The 26,027-nt window shown below is 39.9% G+C and overlaps 2 protein-coding genes across 7 annotated transcripts; one reads left to right on the forward strand and one right to left on the reverse strand.

Annotated features, from left to right (window-relative positions):
• Positions 1-2,503: 2,503 nt before the first annotated feature.
• fitm1 (fat storage inducing transmembrane protein 1) lies at positions 2,504-7,428 on the forward strand. Of its 3 annotated transcripts, none has more exons than XR_014600112.1 (3): positions 2,504-2,975; positions 4,557-6,212; positions 6,316-7,428. XR_014600112.1 is itself a non-coding variant. In XM_084048599.1 (2 exons), the coding sequence occupies exons 1-2, from the start codon at positions 2,689-2,691 to the stop codon at positions 5,230-5,232; spliced, it is 963 nt and encodes a 320-aa protein (XP_083904725.1). In that variant the 5' UTR covers positions 2,504-2,688; the 3' UTR covers positions 5,233-7,428. The 3 variants fall into 3 exon arrangements, 1 of the variants encoding a protein (XP_083904725.1); XR_014600113.1 differs by having other exon boundaries at positions 4,557-6,177; positions 6,282-7,428; XM_084048599.1 differs by having other exon boundaries at positions 4,557-7,428.
• Positions 7,429-8,134: 706 nt separating this feature from the next.
• psme1 (proteasome activator subunit 1) lies at positions 8,135-25,935 on the reverse strand. Of its 4 annotated transcripts, none has more exons than XM_084048883.1 (11): positions 25,669-25,935; positions 24,989-25,021; positions 24,750-24,812; positions 23,997-24,095; positions 15,110-15,167; positions 13,635-13,732; positions 12,758-12,826; positions 10,908-10,975; positions 10,764-10,818; positions 10,100-10,186; positions 8,135-8,365 (listed from the first exon to the last, which is right to left on the reverse strand). In XM_084048883.1, exons 1-11 carry the CDS (start codon positions 25,705-25,707, stop codon positions 8,285-8,287), a joined length of 750 nt encoding a protein of 249 aa, XP_083905009.1. In that variant the 5' UTR covers positions 25,708-25,935; the 3' UTR covers positions 8,135-8,284. The 4 variants fall into 4 exon arrangements, with proteins under 4 accessions (XP_083905009.1, XP_083905008.1, XP_083905007.1 ...); XM_084048882.1 differs by having other exon boundaries at positions 23,997-24,098; XM_084048881.1 differs by lacking the exon at positions 8,135-8,365 and adding an exon at positions 9,626-10,002 and having other exon boundaries at positions 10,040-10,186.
• Positions 25,936-26,027: the final 92 nt, after the last annotated feature.

The following is a 26,027-nucleotide window of genomic DNA, read 5'->3' on the forward strand; positions in this document are numbered from 1 at the left end:
AATTATTAACCACTTACACCCTATATACTTAGCTGACTGGGCAGGGCTCTATACTTGGTAAGCTCCTTTTTTTCCTGCTCCACCAAATCTCTTCATTGAAAATAGCTGATTTGTTTGTTTGTTTTTTTTGGCTGATAGTATGTCAAGGAGAGCTTTGTCTGGAGACCTCCAATTGCGCTTTGGTACATATAATTGGTAAATGGTGCATTTATATAGCGCGTTTATCCAAAGCGCTTTACATTGATTGTGCCATTCACCCATTCACACACACGTTCACATACCAATGGCAGAGGAAACCATGCAAGGCACCAACCTGCTCATCAGGAGCAATTAGGGGTTCAGTGCCTTGCTCATGGACACTTCGACACTAACTCTGGGGGAACGCCACAGCCCGGGATCGAACTAGGAACCTTGCGGTTTCCAGTTCACTCTACCCGGCCACTCTACCCCTGAGCCACTGCCGTACATATGGCTCGAGTAAGTCGCATATATAGGATGGGGCCAAACCAGAGATGGCCTTTAAAAGTTTAAGGTTTAAGTTTATTAATATAATTGTATTCATTAATTTTGAAAGAGATTGGAAGCCAATGCAAGGATGCCAGAATTGGTGAAATATGATCATACTTTTTTGTGCCGGTCATTACCCGGGCTGCAGCATTCTGAACTAGTTGTAGCCGTTGAATCGACTTATTGGAGATACAGGGAGTAAAGAAGCATGGGGCCATTGTAATGACAGGAATGCAATAAGTGCTCTAAAATTAGACCTAGACCTTCTCTGGCACCCATGGTTTCCTTCAGAGGGCCTAACAATCAATGTCTTAGTCATTGTTTATCTCAAATAAAATAATGTTCATGATGCTATTAGCAAGCCAATACCAGCGGAGGGCTTTTATCAACGGGGCTGAGGTTTCGATCGAAGACATAGCATTTTAGAGGCTTTACTAAAAAAATATATGTTAGAGACAGACTCAGAAAAGTAAGTAACAGGATCAGTAAACAACAACAACAATATATAGCTGGAGAACATATTATTTGTTATGTTACTTTTTGTGGGGGGTGAACATCCGACGAAAATAGCAGATCTACAAGCTTCACAGCGTGAGCTTGTAGATCGGCTAAGACATTTAGTGGATAGGGAAAAAAGTGGGGGCTTAGTATAGACCCATGGGGGAGTCCGGTCAACAAAGTATACTGGGTCTACTGTAAGTGGTTTTAATGCCTGTTAGCTCTTTTCCTATTAAATTGAATGTGTTGCATGCCACTTTTATATTTTTTTATTAGGCTCTATGCACAGCAGCCATATTGGAAAGAAATTGGGCCTCTTCTTACTTCCTTCACAGGTGTTACCAATGATACTAATGAAGGCTCTGTTCCATTCTGGTCAGGGTGCTGATATTGTGCATGTTGGACACTCCATTTTGGTTCCCAAATGGCCCCTTATGGTGGGTGTGTAACTCTGAGAGTGTACAAATGGAACCAAATGGACCCGTAAGGGTCCATTTGGTTCCATTTGTACACTCAGAGTTATGGGGGTCCTTGAAAATAAGACAACCACTGTACCACACTAAATGGAACGGAGCCTTAATTAGTATTATTGGTAATACCTGTGAAGGAAGTAAGGAAGGGGCCCAATTAATTCCCAATATGGCTGCTGTGCATAGAGCCTATTGCTTCGTGTTAACTGTCAAGAAGCATGGAAATTGTATTATATACGTTATATGCAAAGTTTCATCATGTAAAGCCAGCCTTACATTAGTATGGGTTAAGATCCAGAGTTCTAGGACCATTTTAGCGAGTTCTGAAAATTATCAAATACAAGTAAATACATTTATATTTAGAATAAACATCAGTTCCAAGATGAGACTAAATATTGTCAATTTGGCAACCGGGAGCAAAAATAAGTGACAGAATGAGCTTGTGGGAAGGGCAGCTGTTCCTGGTGCCAACTGCAGATTGGCAATGGTGAATGACTTAAATTAGGTTTGGCATCGACAGCTGACTCTAAGAATGGAGACACCAGAAGGGAACCATCCAGAAAATGGAATCATTTCCTAATAAGGAGCCAATTACCATTTTACACAAAGATTTTTACATTTATATGTGTACACATAAAAACTTGGTGATACATTCTGATGAATGAATAGTACTACATTACAGAACTGAATACCAGATCAATCGCACTGCATTCTGATGCTATTTTAGGCCAGGATAAATACTTGTGGTTTCTGTCTCTGATGCCAGTTCGGCTGTGCATTCTTTTACTTAACAAGTTTCAAACCAAAGATCACTGTGTTACATAGGAAGCACTTTTGGATCAGTAGGTCACATGACATGCTATACTTGTCATTACTGTCACCAACGTTCCAGTCTGGGCTCTGCTCTGGATGGGTGGGGTTTGTTGAGGTGAGAGGGGGGGTAGAGTGGTATTTTTGTAGACCATGTGTTACAGGCCTGACAGTGATAAAGGGCTCCTGAGAGGGGGGGTTCCACGCCACACAAACAAAGCACCAGGCAGACTGGGCTCCCATTTGGGATACAATTAATTGGACACAGGCAGAGAAGAAGGGAACAGAAGAGAGAAGGAGGAGAATGGGTCATGTGTGTTTAGGATCCTAACCTATAACTGAAAGGAAATTGACAGTCCAGAGTCCAGACGGGAACAAAAAAGGAAAACCTCAAGCAAACAAAATGGATCTAAAATTCAAAACCACATCAAATGGCTTCTTCCCAGAGATCAACTTGGATAAATTACATAAGATGGCAGTAGATCTCGCACTGCCAGTGAAACTCGTGCTCAGACTGCTGAACTGGGTTCTGGTGTTCCTGACAAACTTGTTGTCCAGAATTTTAAGCAGCAGCCTAGTGAAGCAGCATTTCCACCTGATGCTATCTGGTCTCATACTATTTGGACCCCTGCTGAGTTTATGGGTGTCCAAGTACAGTATATTTGCCAATAAGCACCACTTCTTGTACAGGTAAGAACTTTTGGAGGGGGCAAATGTTTGTTTCTGTACATCTGCTCTCAGATTAAAAAAAGAAATCTTGTGTCCATATCTGTAATCAGTTCACTTTTACATATATTGAGAAATACTGTCCAATTTTGTTTACTGACCCACACGCTTGAAACAGAACTATAGGACCCTTTTATGGGCTCTAAGGTTATGAAACCTACACAGTAGGGGGGAGTGAGTGAAGTGGAGTATTAACCAGGGTAGTCATGTAACTCGAGTACAAGTCCATCTCAAATTAAAAGATGTGCTCTCTGGTCTCGAATTAGTGGTTTGGTGGAAAGGGATCTGATTTGAAATATGAGTTAAACACGGGTCACTGGTATAAAAGGGGATATAAGTTGTAATGCAAAAATGCTGTCAGCATAGCAGAAGTTGGTGGCTGCAAAAGTGCTGACATAAAGGTAATGCAAATTAGTTGGTAGAATAATGTATCATTAAATGACATATCTAGCCCACAAAACTAGACAGAAATATAGCTCGCAACTCAGGAAAGTGATACAGTTAATGTTGCCCTTATGCCCTTCCTGGTTAAAACATGTTCAGAACATAAATCAGGGAGCGGATGTACAGTAAGTCAGTCCTTTTCGCTCTCACGTGTACTTTTGTGTACACCACTGCCATTAAGTCAAATTCCTGTGCTTTCATTGTACATTGAAAACCATGCATTTATGTTAGTGTATATGGGAATAGGTTGATACAGTACATGGTCACACCTGAATCAGTTTATTTGATTACAAAACTGAATTTAAGAAATAAATTCTTGGGGAATGGGACGCTGAAGGCCGACTTCATTGGCCTTCTCTTCAATCTCATATAGCCTATGTTCTATAATGAAATACATTCAGAAAAATAACACATAGCTGCCTAATCTCTGCAGCAATGCAATCATGCATCTCTCCGGAACAGAATGTCTTACCTTTGAGTGATCTGTAGTTACTTGAGCACAGCACTCATACCTCAATCAGTAACTGAGTCTCTGTCCCGTAGGATGTACGCAGTGCTGCTGCATGGGAGTAGGGTGTTTTGCCCTCCATACGTTAATGGGGTCACAAAAAGGCATGTACAGTAGGGGTCTATTTACACTCAGCTGTTAAAGGCTGCTACTGTATATGTTACACCATGGCTACGGATTGACTGCACCATATAAGTTATAATTGTAATATAATAAATACTAAATTACTAATTACTTCACTGAGAAATAATAGGCTCTATGCACAGCAGCCATATTGGAAAGAAATTGGGCCTCTTCTTACTTCCTTCACAGATGTTACCAATGATACTAATGAAGGCTCTGTTCCATTCTGGTCAGAGTGCTGATATTGTGCATGTTGGCTCACTAGAAACACTCCATTTTGGTTCCCAAATGGCCCCTTATGGTGGGTGTGTGAAGGAAGTAAGGAAGGGGCCCAATTAATTCCCAATATGGCTGCTGTGCATAGAGCCTATTTGCATTGTAAGTTTTATTTCAAACTGTGATACGAGTATCTGTAGCTTCTATATCAATGAACTGCAATTTGACAATCTGTTTCTAAAACCATCTCCCAGGAAGTTCCTCCCGTCAGTTTGGGGTTGGACCTGCATCTTGACCGGCTCCTTCGTCCTTCTTGCCTCCTTCTCTGCACGCCGCTCCCTCTCTCTCTCCCTTCGCCACGTCTCTCGGATAGCATCTGCGGGAGCTCTGTGGTGGGGCTGCCGACGGCTCCTGAGTCTCATGGAGAATGCATCAGGGACATGCTACGAGCCCATGGCTGCTGCCCAGGCGCGGGGTCCTACTCCAGGGTCGCCCCTACTGCTTCTGCACGAGGACCAGACCAAGGCCTCCTGTCTCAGAGCAGGCATGGTGTGGCGTGGCTACGAGGTGTCAGAAGACAGCCTCGTCCTCTGCCTGTGTTGCCTCATGCTCATTGAGGAGCTGTCGGTTTTTGGGCCTCTGCTGGCTCGGGAGAAGGCCACGCAGAGGTCGGCGGGAGGTCCCCTGAGAGGGCTGTTCCTTCTCTGTGCGTTCATGCTGTCTCTGTGGATGTTCCTGCTGCTCTGTCAGCTCGCCCACTTCCCGCAGTTCCCCTCCCAGCAGCTCGGGGGAGCTCTGGGTTATCTGGGGTGGAGAGGACTCTATCAGGGATGGTACCGCCTCAAACCCAGCTGGGGCTGTCCCGGTTTGCCCGGGGAGGGACTTCTCATTAACGCAGATGATGATGATGACAAACAGCCAGAAGAGTAATAATACAAACCGCAATACAACACGTTTCTCACAATATGGTAAATGGTGCATTTATATGGCGCCTTTATCCAAGGCGCTTTACAATGTGCATTACATTCACCCATTCGCACACACATTCACACACCGACGGCAGAGGAAACCATGCAAGGCACCAACCTGCTCATCGGGTTCAGTGGGGTTCAGTGTCTTGCTCAAGGACACTTCGACACTAACTCTGGGTGAGCTCAGGATCGAACCGGCCGCTCTACCACCTGAGCCACTGCCGCCCCCCTATGTTGTGGGATATACTGTAGGGCATTTTGACTTTCAAGATTGCAGTTCATAAAATAAAGACACAGGCCTCGCATTAGCACAAATACTGTGCTAACAGTCAGTATAGTACAGCTGGAATGCATAACTTTAATGTCCTACCTGGGACTTCAACCCGGGTCTCCCATCAAATGTCTTCCGCTTTTCCATGACGTAATCCCTGCTTATGTTATATATGATTAAGTTATATGGTTAAAATGGTTGTGTTTAGACATTAGGAGATGGTTAAGTTCAGGTTGACATTAGATGATTAAGATTCAAGGTTAGAATGATTATGTTAGACGCTGGCGTAGCGGTCCACGCACCTAGGCTCTAAAGTAGCCTGACAACGTGTCACAGGTTCGAATCCCGTTCTCAATGACCTTTGCTGCATATCTCTCCCTCCCTCTTTCCTGTCCATCTTCACTTAAAAATCAAATCTATAATCTATCTCAATAAAGGCAGTAAAGCTTCAGAACTTTAGAAGATGGTTAAGTTTGGTACGGTTAAAATGGTTGTATTGAGATGTTTAAGTTTAGGTAATAGGTAAGGTTAAAATGGTTGCGTTTAGGCAATAGGTTAGAGATGGTCAAGTTGAGTTATAAGGTAACATTTAGGTGTCAGGTTAGACATTAGGTTAGAGATGGTTACATTTAGGTATACGGATAAAAATGGTTGTGTTTAGGCATTAGGTTAGAGATGGTTACGTATAATGTTATATAGTTGTATTAAGGCGTTCGGTTAGAGATGGTTACATTTAGGTATTCGGTTAAAATAGTTGTTTTTAGGCATTAGGTTATAGATGGTTAAGTTTATGAATATGGTTAAAATGGTTGTGTTGCATCCATCTTATTACTGATGTGAGTAACTATAGTAACTCCTGATGAACTCTAAAGAGGACATCCTTGGCTTTCCAATGACACAAAGTGTGGGGGAGGTGTAATCATGCTGACAACTTCCTGTTCTGAAACCTACACTCACCTCCCCAGCCACATCCATTTATGTTCCCTAGACTGGCTACGCTCCTTCCAGTTCCACACTGACCTCTACAACCACATCCATTCAACCAAGCTGTGAACCTCTCTGGCATTGTACAGATACATGGATCTGGGGATCCCAAGGATTTCACACAAAAATTGTCCTGCCGTCCACTACAGTTGACATGCTGTAAAAATATATATTTCTTTAAAATATATTCAAAATTAGAAATGTATTAGAAATGTATTTTTCTCTTCAAATATGTACGAAACTCTAAATTGGAATATTATTAGTATCCTCAATTCTCGGGAGGATATGGGTAAAATGATGGTTTGGTGTGGTTAATGTCTGGGTAAGAATCTGGGAGGGCAGTTAGCCACTGAGATTGCATGACCTCAAACTCCTGGATTCAACCTTGTAGAATAGTGTTGTGGTTGGTGACTGAGTGCACTAACCAAAAGAGGGGACCGAGATGTACCATTCAGACGTGTTTGGTAAAACGGTCTTCTTTGTTAAGAGCCTCCCATCACTGGAATAGTCTCCCTACCGAAGTAAGAGAGACCACCAATTATTTGACCTTAAAATGTAACCTTAAGAGATGGCTTAAAGCAAACCAAATTTGTAATCATGGGTGATTATTTACACTAGTGACTATTTGTCACATTTCACATATCTTACTGTAATAGTTCTGTCTCCTGTGTGTTTACTTGTCTTGTAATGTATTGATATGTCCGTTTTTCTATGGATAGTTATGTCACCACTTTTTAACAGCCTGCTCAGGAACTACAGATGAAAATTTACATGGATGTGAAAACTGACACGTTGATTAATATAAGCTGTCCCTGGTAAATGAAAAAACAAATACGCTTGTGAGTCGCAAGGACCTGAGTTAGAATTCAACTCCTGTCATGTCTCTCCTCTGTCCTGGGTTTCCTGTCTCTCAACTCTCCAGTATGAATTCCAAAATATAATAATCTTTAAAAAGAAACTGTGTACTGTTCAGGAGCCACAACATTATTATTATTATTATTATTAGTATTATGAATAGTGCTGTAACATAAGAAGTGTAAAGTTTGACTGGCATCCACTGAGTCTGTTTATAGTTGTAAGATGGGTGAAGGTTCCTGAATGACTGGCTATTTTTTGTTTTTTCTATATTTGGGATAGAGTATCACAACTTCTTCACAGTCATTTGACCCTGGTGTGTTGACTGCAGGCTCAGGCTCTTTAGCTGAAGGTGAACTCTCTGAACTTTGAGGGTCTTGGATAATACAATAACTATCCAAGATATAAACAATATGGCTATATTACAGCAGGCATCACAGTTGACTGAGATATTTAAAGTGTTAGTCATATATCTGCAGTATATGTCCAAATCCTTTCATTATCATTGTGATGCCAGTAGCCCCACAACAAAGATGCATATTTGTTAGTTTTGAGTAAACCGTAAATTAGATTTAAAAAGTTAATTTGATATGATTTATTTTTGTTGAACAATAATAATAAAATGCATTTGTGGGCTGACTCTTCCACAATAAGTCAAAAACTTTTATGAGTATTCACCTCAGGCAGGCCTTTGGAATCCCATCTTGGACAAAAATGAAAAACATTTAAAAAAAAACACTTGCAAACAGCATTCATTTTTCACAGTGCTTTATTTTGTAATCTGATCATAAATGTTAAGAGTCAAACGGTAGGCGGAAATGAAAAGGTTTGTCATGTCATGTTTGATAAGGGTGTATTGCATCTGTATGAAAGTACTGTATGTCAGTTGGAGGTGTGTGTCTCAGTAGATAAGAGCCTTGCAGTCCCCTCTTGGCTTGTTTATCTTGTCATAGTTCTTGTTAATGATGTCATGCAGCACAGCCTTCAGGACAGCAAAAAAAAACAACAACATTATATTACACAGAAGCATAAGACTGAGAGGAAGGCAGACAGAAATAGGCTCTATGCACAGCAGCCATATTATCACTTCCTTCACAGGTGTTACCAATGATACTAATGAAGGCTCTGTTCCGTTTAGTGTAGCACAGTGGTTTCCACGACCCCCATAACTCTGAGAGTGTACAAATGGAACCAAATGGACCCGTAACACCTGTAAGGGGCCATTTGGAAGCCCATGAGGGTCCCTGGACCCCAACTGTAGACCCACTGGTGTAACAGAGTGTTTCCAGTGAGCCAACATGCACAATATCAGCACCCTGACTCTGTTTGACCAGAATGGAACAGAGCCTTCATTAGCATCATTGGTAACACCTGTGAATGTTTTCATAATATGGCTGCTGTGAATAGAGCCTATAGACGAATCCACAGACGCGCTGCCTGGAGCTGCCTGTAGGCGGCCATTGCTGCGGTGTCGCGTCCGCATAGCGTTGACATCGCAGCAATGGCTGCGCGCAGGGCAGCGCTCCGTGGATTTGTGTATAGAGAAAGAGATTAAAATAATATAATAGAGAGATACAGCCGGAAAGATGAGGGCACTGCAACAGACATCAAGATGGAGAGAGCGAGAGAGTGATACAGCAAGAGAGGAGGGCACTGAAACAGAGGGAGAAAGAGAGAGGAGGGGTGCCAGTCCTTTCATCACAGCCTACACTGCTATGTATTGTACATGTGCAGCATCAAAACACAGGAAAACAAACAGGGAGCAGATGGAGACATAACTGTGATTAATGGACAGAATATGTAGCACCAATCAATCAGCATGTTGGCACAGCAATTAATCCAATAGGCTCTATGCACAGCAGCCATATTGGCCCCTTCCTTACTTCCTTCACAGGTGTTACCAATAATACTAATTAAGGCTGTGTTCCATTTAGTGTGGCATAGTGGTTGTCTTGTTTTCAAGGACCCCCATAACTCTGAGAGTGTACAAATGGAACCAAATGGACCCTTACGGGTCCATTTGGTTCCATTTGTACACTCTCACTCTTACACACCCACTATAAGGGGCCATTTGGGAACCAAAATGGAGTGTTTCTAGTGAGCCAACATGCACGATATCAGCACCCTGACCAGAATGGAACAGAGCCTTCATTAGTATCATTGGTAACACCTTTGAAGGAAGTAAGAAGAGGCCCAATTTCTCTACAATATGGCTGCTGTGCATAGAGCCTATTATCTTAAGAAAATCTATTAAAATTGAGTGGCTTCCACTCCGCCATCCAGTTCACAAAATGCATATATGCAAAGTGGATCACATGATTCCAAACATGTACAGGTTCCCTGGTGTACGTCTTGAATAGTCACATAATCAGTGTAGTGTAGCATCCGTGCAAGCTTTGCCAGTGAAAAACTTAATCCCTATATACTCCATTGACCGGTGTCACAAGGGGGTCTATCCTTGGCCCGCTCCTTTTTCCCCCCTCTACACCAAATCTCTTCGCTGACAATAGCCGATCTACAAGCTCACAACACGTTGCAGCGCAGCGCATTGTGAGCTTGAATATCTGCTATTTTCGCAGAATGTTTGCCTATTATGACATGCCCAGAAGAATAGGCACACTACTATCTTTATGCAAGTAGTACTAAGTAGTAGTACACATAAAATATAAACTTTGCAATGGAACGTGATATATAAAGGTGAACATGCAGGTCTTACGTATGTGTTGCGGATCTCCAGGACTACCAGACGAAGCTCAGAGTACTGGTACTGATCCAGTTCATGCACCAACTGCCTGTAGTCTCCCTACAATACAAGCATGGCAAACAGTCATTCAATCAAATAATCCTATTTTTACATAGCTCTGTAACTATTCATGTTCTTCAATACAGAATAGATCAAATAAAGTGCATGCATAATCAAATGACGGAAATAGATTACATCAAATGAAAAGGTAAAAAAAAAAATGTAATGGATCTATTTGATATAAAAAGAGATTGAAAAAAAATCAAACAGCAAAAAAGAAAGAAAGGTTGTGTACTGTATATAAATACATACAGTAGTGACTTGTTTCAGTACATTCATGCAAGCAAATATAAGAAATGACACACAAAAAAACAAGTAAATATTCTGTAGCACTTTGAGATGGGACACACCAGAGTGTGTGAAAACAAATACACATGCACATCGGATAGATGGTGAATGCATACTCAGATGTGTAGTGTACATGCATAGTATACAGTACACACGACACATGCACAAAGACACACACTTGTACAGACATACTCTCTTGAAGCTATAATTAGCACCATGCGATACTCTTATCAACTCTCTCACACACACACACACACACACACACACACACACTCTATGGGACACTGACCACATGGGGGGCTTTGGCGGCCTTGGCTACAGCGTCTCCTCTCTCATTGTAGTATCTGACCAACAACAAAAAAAAACATTATTTAAACAAAAAATGAACCATCATTGAAATGAAAACTACACTCCACTCGATGTGACCTCTTACTTTGAGATTTGAGTCTGGAATCCCTCGATCTTGGTGCGTGTGTTGGTCAGAAGCTCAAACACTTTTTCCTGTTGGACACACATAGATATACTTTAAACAGCCAATGACACAAAGTGCTAGAAAAACAAGTTTCTGATTCACTTCCACTGAACAGGAGATGTGAGATCAAAGTGGAACCTTTTGTACATGTTCTGCAAGTATTGTCCCACATGTTAAATAACACAGTAGGAATCTGTCTCTTTTTTCCTGCACAAAATGCCATTATTTCTCATGAAAGGATGTCCATTCCGCACTCATTACCGACCGGAGGAGGTTGCGAGGTGGCTTAATCATTTTTCCACCGCAGGAAAGAGATTTAAAAAAAAATTAAAGGTTTATCTTGAGTGGCAGTCTCCGCACACCTTCAAATAAAGGGTGCGAGCACGACTCGTTTCAACGATACTAAACTTTCTTACCGGGTGCGCGGTCTGGAAAAGTAACTTTATAATAAATCTCAGTAAGAGAGGCGTCAAGCCTTCATCAGCGTTGCGTCAACAACGCTGATGAAGGCTTGACGCCGAAACTCGTACGTTGCTGTCTGCTCTCCAGCATACCATGCCTACTTAAATATATGTGAATAAAAGTGCCTTAAAAGGACTGTTCCGTGAGTGCTGGTATTCTCTTACTGAGATTTATTATAAAGTCTCCGCACACACCATGTCATTTTTCATGAGACTATTAACGATCAAAATATGAGAGCTTGAACTTGAAAACAAACATGGAGGAAAGATGCAGCCTTGTAGTATAATAACCCCAAGCTTTACAATACATAATATAATAATAACAATTTATGATACCAAGCTTTATACGAGCACCATCTGCTATCACTCTGCTTTGTTTACACCACTCTTTACACATTATAGCAAAATAAAAAATCCTCTGGGAAACTTTGTGGGAGCCAATCAAAGTTGAGAAGGCCTGGTGTGAAATATGAGCTTGTGGGATGTCTAACTAGTTTGTGGAGGTGCTGAATCCATTCCAAACATTAGGTTTTAGTAACAATCACTCCCTGGCCAGATAATCTCTTTGTTGAGAGATATATTTAGATTCTTGGGGTTCCTAGAAAGTCAAATGGAAATGGGTATAATTGGGCATTAACTTTGAAAGGTGATCTAAGAGTCTATGCCCATGTTTGTGATACACATCAGAAGAACAAAAACAACAGAAATTCATCTATTACCATGGTGCAGTCATGCAAGCTTTCCTCATTAGCTTAATTAGCAAATAATATTTATTTAATTAGAATATTAAAACATTGTCACAGACTTCCCAGATTAAGTTTATTTTAATAGCAATAAAATGTATAATGCACAATGCACATTTCATAAAATATATGAAAACAAGAAATTATTACCAAGTATAATTACACAAACAAAATAATCACTAATGACACTAGTCTTAATGGAGCCAATAGTCCCAGCATTTTCCATGACAGATATTCATCAGTAACATACGTACGTAATACAGTCGTAGGTCAAATTACACAAGCAAGGTATACTTAATTAATTCATTAATACAAATGAATTGTAAAATCTTGCATATATAACAATAAGAGCCTGTGCTTGATTATTTTTACTCTATAGGCAAGACAAGGCAAGTTTATATGTATAGCACATTTGCATTTCAAAGGGTTTTTTTTTGTAGAAAACCTTAAGAGCATTAAAGTGGGCCTCAGGCCCAGGCGTCACTTACAGTACTTACTCAAGATAATATCTTGAGATGGTTATCATTTATTTGTGTTCTTTAACCTTTAATCATAGGTTAAAAAATGTTCATTGCTTTCACCAAATTAGCATCAATCAATCACTCACCTGTACAGCCACTCCAAAATTATCACCGTCTTCAATTTTAGGAATGTGGAGCTGCACCCACATAGAGACCTACAGATAACAGATAAAAGGGCAAACATATTATTTTCAAGATGAACTTTTAGGCCTCCTGTTTGTTTTTTAGACAGTGTGCAGAGAGAAGGAATGGCATGGAGGGGGGAATCAGGTTGGTAGTAGATGTACAGGTACTGTATATACTCTACATGTTCCTTAACAGGTTTGTGTGAATTAACTGTATATAAATAAAAGGCTCTATCTACGGTACATACATGACTAATTACAGTTTATGAGATTATGAGAGTATAATCAAACATTGAATGATCTTTAAAGTGTTGGAGATGTTTGGAATCCTACTGTATTTAAATGCAAATAGTTTCTTTATTTAAAGATAATGCAGCATCTAAAGTGCTTTCTTAGTACAGTATTGCCCCACCATGTACTGCATGTTAATACTGTGTAAATGTGTCATGCACGTATAAGCCAAATAAAGTCCTTGTACATGTCATACACTTGGCAAATAAAGGTTAATCTGATTACAATTTACCTGCAATGGGAATTCACTTCCTTAACCCATTAAGGCCGGGAACGTATCTGTGTCATTTTTATTTTCTTTGGCTATTCAAAAATAGCAGATATACAAGCTCATAGCGTGGCACTGAGTGCCGCGCTATGCACATATATATTCAAAGATTTGCACAAATGTTCACGATTTTAAAGAAAAATAGCAGATCTACAAGCTTGTGTATGAGCTTGTATATCTGCTATTTTTAATAGCCCAAGAAATCTAAAATGACACAGGTTCTTTCCCGGTCTAAATGGCTAAAGTGAATGGGGTTCTAGAGACAAACAACAGACTCACCGTGTTGAGTTTCTCCTTCAGGGTTTGGATCTGTGGATTGACCTCCTTCAGAAGACTCTCCACACGCTCATTGCAGCAGATCGGACCACATGGAGGGCCTGGAGGATCAATCAAACCCACGGCATTCGCAAAATATAGATTAATTGAGCCCAGCGGTAATAACCTGGAGCAGTGGTTCCTAAACTTTTCAGCTTGAGACCCAAAAGAGAAATTTGGTGTCTACCCAAACTTACAAAAATACACTTAAGCCCTATTTCAATAATAGTGAAAACAGCTGACCTACAAGCTCACAACACGTCACCATGCGATGCGTTGTGAGCTTGTAGATCAGCTGTTTTCACTTTTTTTTTTTCATTCTGAAATTGTTTAGAATTTATTAATTGTTTCCCTAAAAATTATAATTATTATTTTTGCACATTTTCGAAATAGTAAGAAAAACATGAAATGTAAAAAATATATATATATATTTACTCAGGACCCATACAAATGGGGTTGCGACCAAAGAATTGGTCCCGACCCATTGTTTGGGAACCCCTGCCCTAGAGGGTATTATTTCATGTGATTGTGGTCAGTGATGCATCCAAGAACGCCTATAGATGTGTGAAATGGTTTTATTGTTCATGCTTTCATGACACAACCGATGTGTGCTTTGTGAAAGGTGGTCTTTTTCAGTGTATATGATATAAACACAAGAATAAAGAAAACATGAGAAACATTGAAAGGTGGTTCACTAGCTCCTTGGTTACTAGTCCAGGATGCTTAACTGGGGACAAAACGTTGTTTAGTACATATTACTCATAATATAATCATAAACTGTGCCAAGATAATACATTGTACTGTACAACAATTTTGTGTAAGCTGATTTATGAAACTCATATTTTAATCCTATCATCACGTGTAGTAGCTGTAGAGTGCCCTAGACTTTCATTCATAGTCTTTAATGACCTTTTTTCTAGCTGTAGCTAAACTGAAAGTATAGCATTCAATTCCTTTTCTTAAAAAAAAGGATAACGATGACTTTTTCAATTCATTTCAATATTAAATTCAATAGAGCTGGTTATCGCACGGACGCAATCAAGCTGACTGGCATATTTACTTTATAAAGTGGATTTTCCACTCCTATTAGGAGCTTTTCCTTCCTTCCATGCTTCTTAACATAGACTGAGCATCAGACATCTTTTTTTAAATTGTCTGTATCTCGCTACGAGAGATTTGCGAAATGTGCATTTGCCACATTGTGAGTTATACCCTTGGGGTCTATATCGAAAAACCAAGGCCTGTACTGTTTTCTGTCCAGAGATGAAGACTACCGTTTGCAGGAAACTGCGATCACATGGGACATATCAACAGGGGTCCCCTTGTTTGATGAAGGAACAGCCATGCAGTGTTTCATAACCACCACATAGGATATGAATAAATACATACATTTAAAAATCAGACAACTTTGTATTTTCATACTGTATATGTTCGATTACCTGCATCCTCGTCTTCTTTATCGCTGTCCTTGTCTTTCTTGCCCTCTTTGGCCTCCCTCTGTTACAAAGAGACATGTGGAATTGGGTCAGACCTTTTAACCACTTTAAACCCTATACTTTGTTGACCGATGTCGCCTAGGGGTCTATACTTGGTCCCCTCCTTTTTCCCTCTACACCAAATCTCATCGCTGAAAATAGCCCATCGTTAAATGTTTGCCTATTATAACATGCCCAGAATAAAGACATTAGGGATCAGAGGTAATCCCTACAGTATGTTCCCCGGGTACTATGTTACCTGGGTTCTATGTTCCCCACTTACCTTAGGGTTACAGTTAAAGGGTTAGGTGGTTTAGGGTTACGTTTAGGGATGTAAGCAGGGAACATAGAACCCTGCCTTGTAACGTCAACATATGAACTGCTCTAGTTATGATGTAACTGCTATCTTTATGTAGCAGGGTAGAAGCCCAAGATGCAGAATTCTCTTGGCCAGGAGGGGGATTCACCTTTGGCTGAGTGGTAGATGTTTGGTGAACAGGATTCAAATCCAGTGGTTACATGTATATACTGTATGCCCTTTAAAGTGATGTGTTTTGCATTGTATGACTACCTGGCCATGACATAAGTCCAAATATTGTCCATCATAGTTATCTATTACTTCCGTGCTTTGTGATTAAGTAGTGAAGTAGAGATTCCATTCACTCTCACTGTATGGCGATACAGGTCTCAATATCCCACTTTAAGCACATAAATGAATTAAAAAAAAGCACATTCCACTAATATGAACAAATTAATAGGTCACCAATGTGGATATATTTCAAGCTACGATGACACCACTGCCCCGTAAGTTAACCATTAGCCAGGGGGAAGAGGACAAAATCGCCTTTGTTTAGATTTGCATGCATTTCATCTGTTTTGTCATGCGAAGAAAGTGAAAGGAATCACTACTTCCAGTTCTTTGCTCACAGACAACGGAAGCAACAGAAGATGATCAACAAACCTTTTACTCATAAAATGCGTTGTTCAAATCACGCAATCTGATTGGTTGATAACAGTAGGTGTGGTATAATAACCATATACCATGCCCATCAAGTCTATGTCTACTAAGTACAGTTCTATATAACCCTGCAGCTCAGGGAAAAACTGTTAGGTCATGGTCACACATCTGTGTCAGAAGCATCAGCGTCCTGTTCACTTCCATTCTTTTGGAGCAAGGGGGTGGAGCGTCCGGTTGCGGTATTCTGCCATGACGCTTTCAACGCGTCTGAAGCATGGAGATCTTTGACCGGGCCACAAACAATAAGGAAAGAAGCGACATGGTTGATCCCACTTGGTAGGCATTTCCCTTGTAATTGTCTTTCAGTGAGCCAGCCACTCCAATTTAAAAAGGTAGAGTAAGTGATTTTTTTTGGTCAAAACAGAATGTTTTTTGTTAAAAGGGTAAAGCACTATATTCTATTACATTTTCAGGTAGGTGAAACATTTTCAGCCAATCAGGAGAGAGTACCCATTCATCAGCTTAACCCATTAAGACCTGAAGCCAATTCTACAAATGTCTTCTAAATCCCAGTTTTCTGAAAAACGTTTCTATATCAGTGGTTCTCAAACTTTTTCATGTCAAGGACCCCCAAACTTATTCTGTATGTATTTGGCCGCCGACCCCATCTCAAAATAGTTTGTTCCAGGGACCTCCCAAGAAGCAAAGATTTGAGTTAAAAATGTTCGCTTCAAAACAATATATATTCAAAGATTTGCACACATTTTCACGATTTTTCAAAAATAGCAGATCTACAAGCTCGTAGCGTGGCACGCTGCACTATGAGCTTGTATATCTGCTATTTTCTAATAGCCCAAGTGTAAAATAATGCTTTTTAGCTCAAATCAAGAAGTGACACAGATGCGTCCCAGGTCTTAAAGGGTTCATTTGTATAGTGTTCCAGTTCCAATTTTGTCATCTCATTTCTGTGTGTCATCACTTCCAAATTTCAATTTCACTTATATAATCTGTATCCTGACTGAGTTCTCTACAATTGGTATCCCAACCTGAAAATGCATTTTCTGTTTCATAAAGAGAAGGAGAGACATGGAGACTCCTGTTACTGAACAAACACTTTATAGCAATGATTACTATCAGAATATAGAGCTATTTAACACTGATTTTAAGCAAAGACAATCACTTACCCTACCTTTAAGTCAAAGAACTACACACCAGACACCCGGCACTGCCCACAACACTGAGACAACATGCGAAATTGACGAGTCTGACTCCTCGGCATGCACCGGCTACAATGATTCTGATGCAGATGTGTGCAGGGTTGAGCTCTAGGGGGTACGGGCGGGTACGGCGTACCCTTAGTTCTGAGACTGTGGGGGCTGGGGGCTCGCGCGTGCTCCACATGCACTCACCGTCAGCGGCGGTCGTTAACACCTTAAAGTTTAAACAATAGCCTCTGAAGGTTCGCGCCGTCAGTGGCAGTTCTCAATAGCGTCTACCTGTCTGCTTTGCATAACATTAGGCTACTGGAGAAAAGCCATGGACTTGAATTGAATGTGTTCCTCTCACAATGAGAGACAACAGTCTCTGCACTGCAGAGTGTGAAGGGGATTGCTTAGCAGAGCGCCCAGTTCTCTGAGACAAGACAAAGACAAGTTGTCTGATTATTTTAACTGCTTATGTGTGGGTGAGTCTATGTAAAGGGCTTTTATATAAAACTAAAAGGAAAATAAAATAATTGATTAATTGAAACAAAAATAAAAACAACAAACTAACAATGCAACAAAATAATAAGAAATATAAATACATTAATAATCACATGTTGAATACAGTATTAGTAAGTGGCTATGTGCACATGCCTGCGCACGTGACGTCATAAAATACAGTACCCTTAGTTCAAAAATCCACAGCTCACCACTGGATGTGTGTGACCATGCACTTAAGCTATAAACTGCAGTTATACTATAACTATGGAGGTTTGGATAGAGCAATGTCTCCGAGAAAAAGTCCACCTGAAAAGGATGGACGGGAAGAGCTGTAGAATGATGAGAATGAAGCAAACACCGTTATGGGCTGCCAATTTTTTTGATGACTGGTGTCAGGAAAAAGGTGTGGCTCTACATCTTATAACAGAATCAAAGGTATGGTTTAATAAACTTTTGTGAGATGTCTATGCCAGTATAAGAAACAGAAAATGATGACAGGCAGACCTGTGCAAAGACTTATGAACTTAAAGGACGACTTTGCCCATTTTCAACCTATCTTCATATAATTGCTCCTCACTAATGCTGATGATGGTAATATGGTACAATGTCTGTGTCTCAAAGGAGGGCTGTGGACAGTTCAGAAAACCGCCTACCAGTGACATCATCGTTAGGCAGGGTTTCAATTATTTTTCAAACATTTTTATGTTATTTTGTATTCTATTTCAGCATGCTAATTTTGCCTGCGTTTTTTATTAGCTTGGATTCCCCATCGATGATGTCACTGGTAGGCGGGTTTCTGAACTGTCCACAGCCCTCCTCTGAGACAGACCGAGTAGACAAAAATTCTACAACGTATATTATCATGAGCATTAGTGAGGACCAATTATATGAAGATGGACTGAAAATAGGTGACGTCATCCTTTAAGGAAAACATCTAAATATAAATGTTGCATAGCAATAGCAACATTATTGTCGTTATAAAATTGTTATTAGAGATCGCTTTAATTGGAATGTGTCTATGATTTTCATGTTGCCATAATTAGTAACCATTTTATAAAAGCAAAAACTCACTCCTGGCCATATTGTCATTATTATGTCACACCTAAAGGGGTTAAACAACGCCCCTTAGCTGTGATATAATGTAATGACAACCATGGCGTGTTGAGAATAGGCTCTATGCACAGCAGCCATATTATCACTTTCTTCACAGGTGTTACCAATGATACTAATGAAGGCTCTGTTCCATTTAGTCTAGCACAGTGGTTTCCACGACGCCCATAACTCTGAGAGTGTACAAATGGAACCAAATGGACCCCATTTGGAAGCCCATGAGGGTCCCTGGACCCCAACTGTAGACCCACTGGTGTAACAGAGTGTTTCCAGTGAGCCAACATGCACAATATCAGCACCCTGACTCTGTTTGACCAGAATGGAACAGAGCCTTCATTAGTATCATTGGTAACACCTGTGAATGTTTTCATAATATGGCTGCTGTGAATAGAGCCTATTATTGCTTAATTGTGTCATGGCCATGTAGTTATTATAACATGAATTTAAGAACAAATATCTAAATATATGGAAGTGGAAAATAGATAGTTGCTTGAAGATATGTAAAAGCCCTTGTCAGCATCCGGTCTCAAAGGAACTTAGGAAATAATACCTGAACTGATAATAGTCGCTATATAACATTACGGCCATTTTCATTGTAGGCTACCTAGCCAACAGAGGTTTCTTTGACAGTGTAGTTTATATTGTTTACCAGGGCGTGCAACAAACCGGATGTTCACAAAGGTTGGGATGTTCAGGGGAGTCGTGTTATAGTTTACAGTCTGAAACCATCAGTATTAGAGAGGTTCAATATGGAACCACTTTATACGCCTCTTTATAAAAACCAACAGTTTCGTGTAAATGGAACCGTTTTCAAATACAGTGTGCCTGCTGAAATAATTAATATTAACCCATTAAGACCGGGAACGCATCCGTTTTTACATTTATTTGGCTATTCAAAAATAGCAGATATACTGTACATGCTCATAGCGTGGGACTCGGTGCCGCGCTTCGAGCTTGTAGATCTGCTATTTTTGAAAAATCGTGAAAATATGTGCAAATCTTTGAATGTATATTTTTAAAGCAAACATTTATAGCTCAAATGTCTTCTAAATCCTAACAGTTTTCTGAAAAAACTTGATGCAATAATATCAGTGGTTCTCAAACTTTTTCATGTCAAGGACCCCCAAAATGATATGTCTTTGGCTGCGGACCCTGATCTCAAAATATTTTGTTCCAGCGACCCCAGAAGCAAAGATTTGAGTAAAAGAAATGCTTGCTTTAAAAAAATTATACATTCAAAGATTTGCACAAATTTTCAAGATTTTTCAAAAATAGCAGATCTACAAGCTCATAGCGCGGCACTCGCTGCCGCGCTATGAGCTTGTAGATCTGCTATTTTTGAATAGCCAAAGTATAAAATAATGGTCAAAGTGGTTAAAATCGAAAATGACACAGATTCTTTACCGGTAAACTAATAGTTAGGGAATTTTAGCAATATGTGTGGACCATCTGTGAAAAAATTTACTACCAATAGCTTTCTTCACCATTGTATTCTTATAGGTGTCTAGAATCACCTCTCAATTAGTGCAAACCCAAATCCTCGTGGAAAATCCTGGAGAGCCAATCAAAGTTAAGGAGCCCAGAGGGCTTGGGTGAAAGATATTTAAAAAAAATAAAAGTCTAAAATGAACTTGTGAGGTGTCTAACTAGGGGTTTTCAGGGGTGCTGAATCCATTCCAACCATTATTTTTGAGTAAAAATGTCTCCCTGGACATCTAATATTGGTATGTTGGTTATTGTTAGTGTATAATCAGTGTATAATCAATGGTAGGGGATTGGGGTGTTGTTGAATTGATTCTATTCTGAAAAATTAAATAAGAAAATATTGCTAAACACTTGATAAGAGTGTACACCTACTGTGCACATGCTCAGTGGGATACACTGTCTGCATGTGGGGAAGGAGCGGGAGTGTTGCATCCTGGCAAATATGATTTTAAGGTACGGTAGTTTATCTACTTTTTGGCATTTATTTTCCTCTGCTGGCAAAACTTTTGATTACTGTGAATTTAGATTTCAATTTTCTCTAGCCTATTGCTTACACCTTACATTGAAGAACCATTAGTTAAACAATCATGACACTTGTCTTTTAGTAGACAACATGGAAGAGGATTCTGTAGCTTGTGGCTTAAGGTGCTTCATCTGTGGTGGTCCTGAGACTGAGATTCAAAAGTCACCCAAAAAGGCTATGCACATTTTTTGTCTTATTCTGAGAGTGTGGATGATGCAGCATTAATCAGAAGACTTCATGAGGACTGGAAAAACTGAGATGACCCCAAACTAAGATACCATTTGGAATGCAAAACCGAGCTATACAGTCGTGCAAGAAGTACAGTATATCCACTGGATATCGTAAGTTTTTTTTCATTGTGATGAAAGTTGCCACTTGCAGATTTCAATCCTATTCTATGTTGTGAGTGACATCATAATTTAATAACAACTTTAAACATAATCTATTCTTTAGAGCAAGATGAGCAAGTCCAACGGCCAGACAGGAAGAAAAGACGCAGGGCATTGTCTGGGTCAAGTAGTTCAAGTGCTAGCTGGCACACTTGATCTACCATAATACTTGCATCCTTTGCAATGAAGGTATCAATGTTGGCACATTGAAAAGAAACCCTGGTAAGTATTTTGTATGTAAGATTCAAATGAATTTTGATAATTGTTTTTCTTGCTCCTCATTGTAGGCTTCCACTCAAAGTCAAATAATTTAATCATGCACATACTGTATGTGGCTACCTTTTATCCAGACAGAGCTTGGCAGTTGTATCGTGCACCTGATAATGTCTACCAGGACCGACTGAAAAGGAGTTTGATGCAGAGAGCAAAGCGACGAGGTGATGACTGGGGACTTGAAGTCGCTGGTCGCCTGGTGGCAGAAGAGGCAGTATATCATATTCGATGCAGAAGAGACTTTGAGAACCCTGTTACAAAGTCTGAGGTAACATTATATGGATACACAATACAGCTGTACAATACAACTCACATTTCTTATCCTGAGGGAAGAAATATAATTTTTAATAGTGAAACTTTTGACTTCAAAATAATTTATTCTGCAAGATTGATATGGGTCCAGGAATGAGGGGGACTAATAAAGGATAAGAAATGTGAGTTGTATTGTACAGCTGTATTGTGTATCCATATAATGTTACCTCAGACTTTGTAACAGGGTTCTCAAAGTCTCTTCTGCATCGAATATGATATACTGCCTCTTCTGCCACCAGGCGACCAGCGACTTCCAGCGAAGTCCCCAGTCATCACCTCGTCGCTTTGCTCTCTGCATTAAACTCCTTTTCAGTCGGTCCTGGTAGACATTATCAGGTGCACGATACAACTGCCGAGCTCTGTCTGGATAAAAGGTAGCCACATACAGTATGTGCATGATTAAATTATTTGACTTTGAGTGGAAGCCTACAATGAGGAGCAAGAAAAACAATTATCAAAATTCATTTGAATCTTACATACAAAAGACTTACCAGGGTTTCTTTTCAATGTGCCAACATCGATACCTTCATTGCAAAGGATGCAAGTATTATGGTAGATCAAGTGTGCCAGCTAGCACTTGAACTACTTGACCCAGACAATGCCCTGCGTCTTTTCTTCCTGTCTGGCCGTTGGACTTGCTCATCTTGCTCTAAAGAATAGATTATGTTTAAAGTTTTTATTAAATTATGATGTCACTCACAACATAGAATAGGATTGAAATCTGCAAGTGGCAACTTTCATCACAATGAAAAAAAACATACGATATCCAGTGGATATACTGTACTTCTTGCACGACTGTATAGCTCGGTTTTGCATTCCAAATGGTATCGTAGTTTGGGGTCATCTCAGTTTTTCCAGTCCTCATGAAGTCTTCTGATTAATGCTGCATCATCCACACTCTCAGAATAAGACAAAAAATGTGCATAGCCTTTTTGGGTGACTTAACTTTTGAATCTCAGTCTCAGGACCACCACAGATGAAGCACCTTAAGCCACAAGCTACAGAATCCTCTTCCATGTTGTCTACTAAAAGACAAGTGTCATGATTGTTTAACTAATGGTTCTTCAATGTAAGCAATAGGCTAGAGAAAATTGACATCTAAATTCACAGTAATCAAAAGTTTTGCCAGCAGAGGAAAATAAATGCCAAAAAGTAGATAAACTACCGTACCTTAAAATCGTCCAGACATATTTGCCAGGATGCAACACTCCCGCTCCTTCCCCACATTCAGACAGTGTATCCCACTGAGCATGTGCACAGTTGGTGTACACTCTTATCAAGTGTTTAGCAATATTTTCTTATTTTATTTTTCAGAATAGAATCAATTCAACAACACCCCAATCCCCTACCATTTGTTATACACTGATTATACACTAACAATAACCAATATACCAATATTAGATGTCCAGGGAGACATTTTTACTCAAAAATAATGGTTGGAATGGATTAAGCACCCCTGAAAACCCATAGTTAGACACCTCACAAGTTCATTTTAGACTTTTATTTTTTTTAAATATCTTTCACCCAAGCCCTCTGGGCTCCTTAACTTTGATTGGCTCTCCAGGATTTTCCACGAGGATTTGGGTTTGCACTAATTGAGAGGTGATTCTAGACACCTATAAGAATACAATGGTGAAGAAAGCTATTGGTAGTAAATTTTTTCACAGATGGTCCATACATATTGCTAAAATTCCCTAACTATAATAGGCTCTATGCACAGCAGCCATATTATCACTTCTTTCACAGGGGTGTTACCAATGATACTAATGAAGGCTCTGTTCCATTTAATGTAGCACAGTGGTTTCCACGACCCCCATAACTCTGAGAGTGTACAAATAGAACCACACTCTCAGAGTTAAACACCCGTAAGGGGCCATTTGGAAGCCCATGAGGGTCCCTGGACCCCAACTGTAGACCCACTGGTGTAACAGTGTTTCCAGTGAGCCAACATGCACAATGTCAGCACGCTGACTCTGTTTGACCAGAATGGAACAGAGCCTTCATTAGTATCATTGGTAACACCTGTGAATGTCTTCATAATATGGTCTGCTGTGAATAGAGCCTATTGAATACAAGAGCTGCTGAATATGAGGCTTACCTCCTCCTTCTTCTTGCGCTTGGCTTCTTCTTTAGCTGGGTCTGGTAATGGGATGTCCAGTGGAGCCTTAATGGACGCCAGGTCTTCAATGGTGAAAGACGTCTGTGGACAGGACAATATTATCACATTACTGGCTGGCTGATAACTATTAACAGGTGGATCGTGAGCAGTGGCGGAAAGTTAGCCTTGTGTGGCCAGACTATATCACTGCGTAGATATGAGTCTGGTGCAACTATCAAGTACTGTACTTGAGTACAATTGAGGGATTTTTACTTAACTGGTGTATTCCCAATTTTCTGTACTTTTACCTCTACTCCATTACATCTCAGAGGCAAATATTATACTTTTACTCCACTACAATTATTGGAAAACGAATTACTTTATAGATTTTGATTATTATTACAAAACATACAATGTATATAGGGCCATTTCAGCCCTATTTCAGCCTTATATACACATTTCAGCCATTTGAAAATAGCAGATCTACAAGCTCACAATGCATTGCATCGTGACGCATTGTGAATCAAAAGATTTTAATACATTTTATACATTTGAAAACCTGTGAAATGGGACGTTCTGCATAATGAGTACTTTCTACCTTTGGAGGTTTTAGTACATTTTGATACCAATACTTTTACTCAAATCCAGACTTTTACTTAAGAGTATTCTTACATTGCAGTATTGATACTTTTACTTAAGTCAAACTCTGAGTACTTTTTCCACCACTGATGAGTGTAATGAAACTGCAACAACCTTCAACAGCATCTCAACCTCTTCAATCTTCTGAGGGAAGAAAGTTGAAACCAGAGCTTGTGCCTGTAATGGAAACAAACAAATACCATAAGTGAATACATAAAAATTGATAGATGAATCAAGAAGGGATTAACTTGTCACTTGCTCATACGGGCACAAGCAGCAACATGTTGGTGGAACATGGATGGACAGACAAAATTACTGATAACAGATCCCCCCCAAATGAATAACCAAATTACCTCTTTGGTAAGGCGCTGGCTGAAGTCATCGAACTGTAAAAATGACATGAAGATGATCAAAATATCATTATGTGGCATAAATAATCATAATTATAATAATGACATAATAATTGTAGCCTATTAGGCCTATACTTATGTTCTCATTTTCTAGCCTTTGGATCAAGACTATCATAAATGTATTTTCTAAGCCTGCATCATACATCACTCAGAGAGTGGGCGGGGTCTATAGTCTGGAACCAGGCTAGTATTTTCTCGATTTGGACATTTTGCATAGATACGAAAGTAAAAGTCAGACTCGATTAAATACATCTATGATAGTCTTGATCCCTTCTCATTTTTGATCCAAGGCTACTCATTTTCATAGTCAAGTCACCACAAATGCATGAAATTCAATCAGGCGTCCTCACACAATAAACTTAAGGATTGGATGACAGACAGAGTCTGTCTGCCTGCCTGACCAAAGCTTCACAGGTCATTTTCTACCTGATTGCATGATAACGAGGTCAAGTTCAGAGTGCTTATGTCTCTACTCATTATAAACACTCATTATCAGGACAGAGCTACCGTGTTTCGGTTTCAAAGGACTGATGATATAACAGAGACTCGCATGTTTCATAAGTTACATTTGCCTGTAAACAAAACAAGTCACAGTCCCACATGAAATCGACAGATCCGCTCACCTGCTTCTTCGATTCTGGACGGATATCCAAGGAAGCCATCTCGTGTTTGGATTGTGGATTAGTGGATAACAAAATGTAATAAAGTATTCAATCAGTCAATCAATCAATCAATCAATGTATCTTAAGGAACAGCGCAAGAAAGATACGCCTTTTCTCTTAAATGTTATCTTATGCACGACACCGAAAGGTAATAGCAGTTATTCAGCACAAATGAAAATGAAAGCAAAGTAGGCTAGACTGATTCCAAGAAGTTCCGTACTTTCCACGTTTGAGTGATATCTGGTGCATTGTGGGATTTGTAGTTGATCTTTTGTTCTCGTGAACTACCTAGCCCTGATACACGACTGCAGTCATGGATG

This window comes from Gymnoscopelus microlampas (assembly GCF_963454915.1).
Source record: "Gymnoscopelus microlampas genome assembly, chromosome: 22".
In the NCBI taxonomy this organism is placed as follows: Eukaryota; Metazoa; Chordata; class Actinopteri; order Myctophiformes; family Myctophidae; genus Gymnoscopelus; species Gymnoscopelus microlampas.

Bases quoted from the DNA above. Each gene is read 5' to 3' on its own strand.
- psme1 (XM_084048880.1), bottom strand. From the start codon at position 25,707: ATGGCTTCCTTGGATATCCGTCCAGAATCGAAGAAGCAG. The intron at 25,022-25,668 runs GTGAGCGGATCT...TCATTTTTACAG, and splicing joins GTCCAGAATCGAAGAAGCAG to TTCGATGACTTCAGCCAGCG. The intron at 10,187-10,763 runs GTCAGTGTCCCA...CTTGTATTGTAG, and splicing joins CCGCCAAAGCCCCCCATGTG to GGAGACTACAGGCAGTTGGT.
- fitm1 (XM_084048599.1), top strand. From the start codon at position 2,689: ATGGATCTAAAATTCAAAACCACATCAAATGGCTTCTTCCCAGAGATC. The intron at 2,976-4,556 runs GTAAGAACTTTT...ACCATCTCCCAG, and splicing joins AAGCACCACTTCTTGTACAG to GAAGTTCCTCCCGTCAGTTT.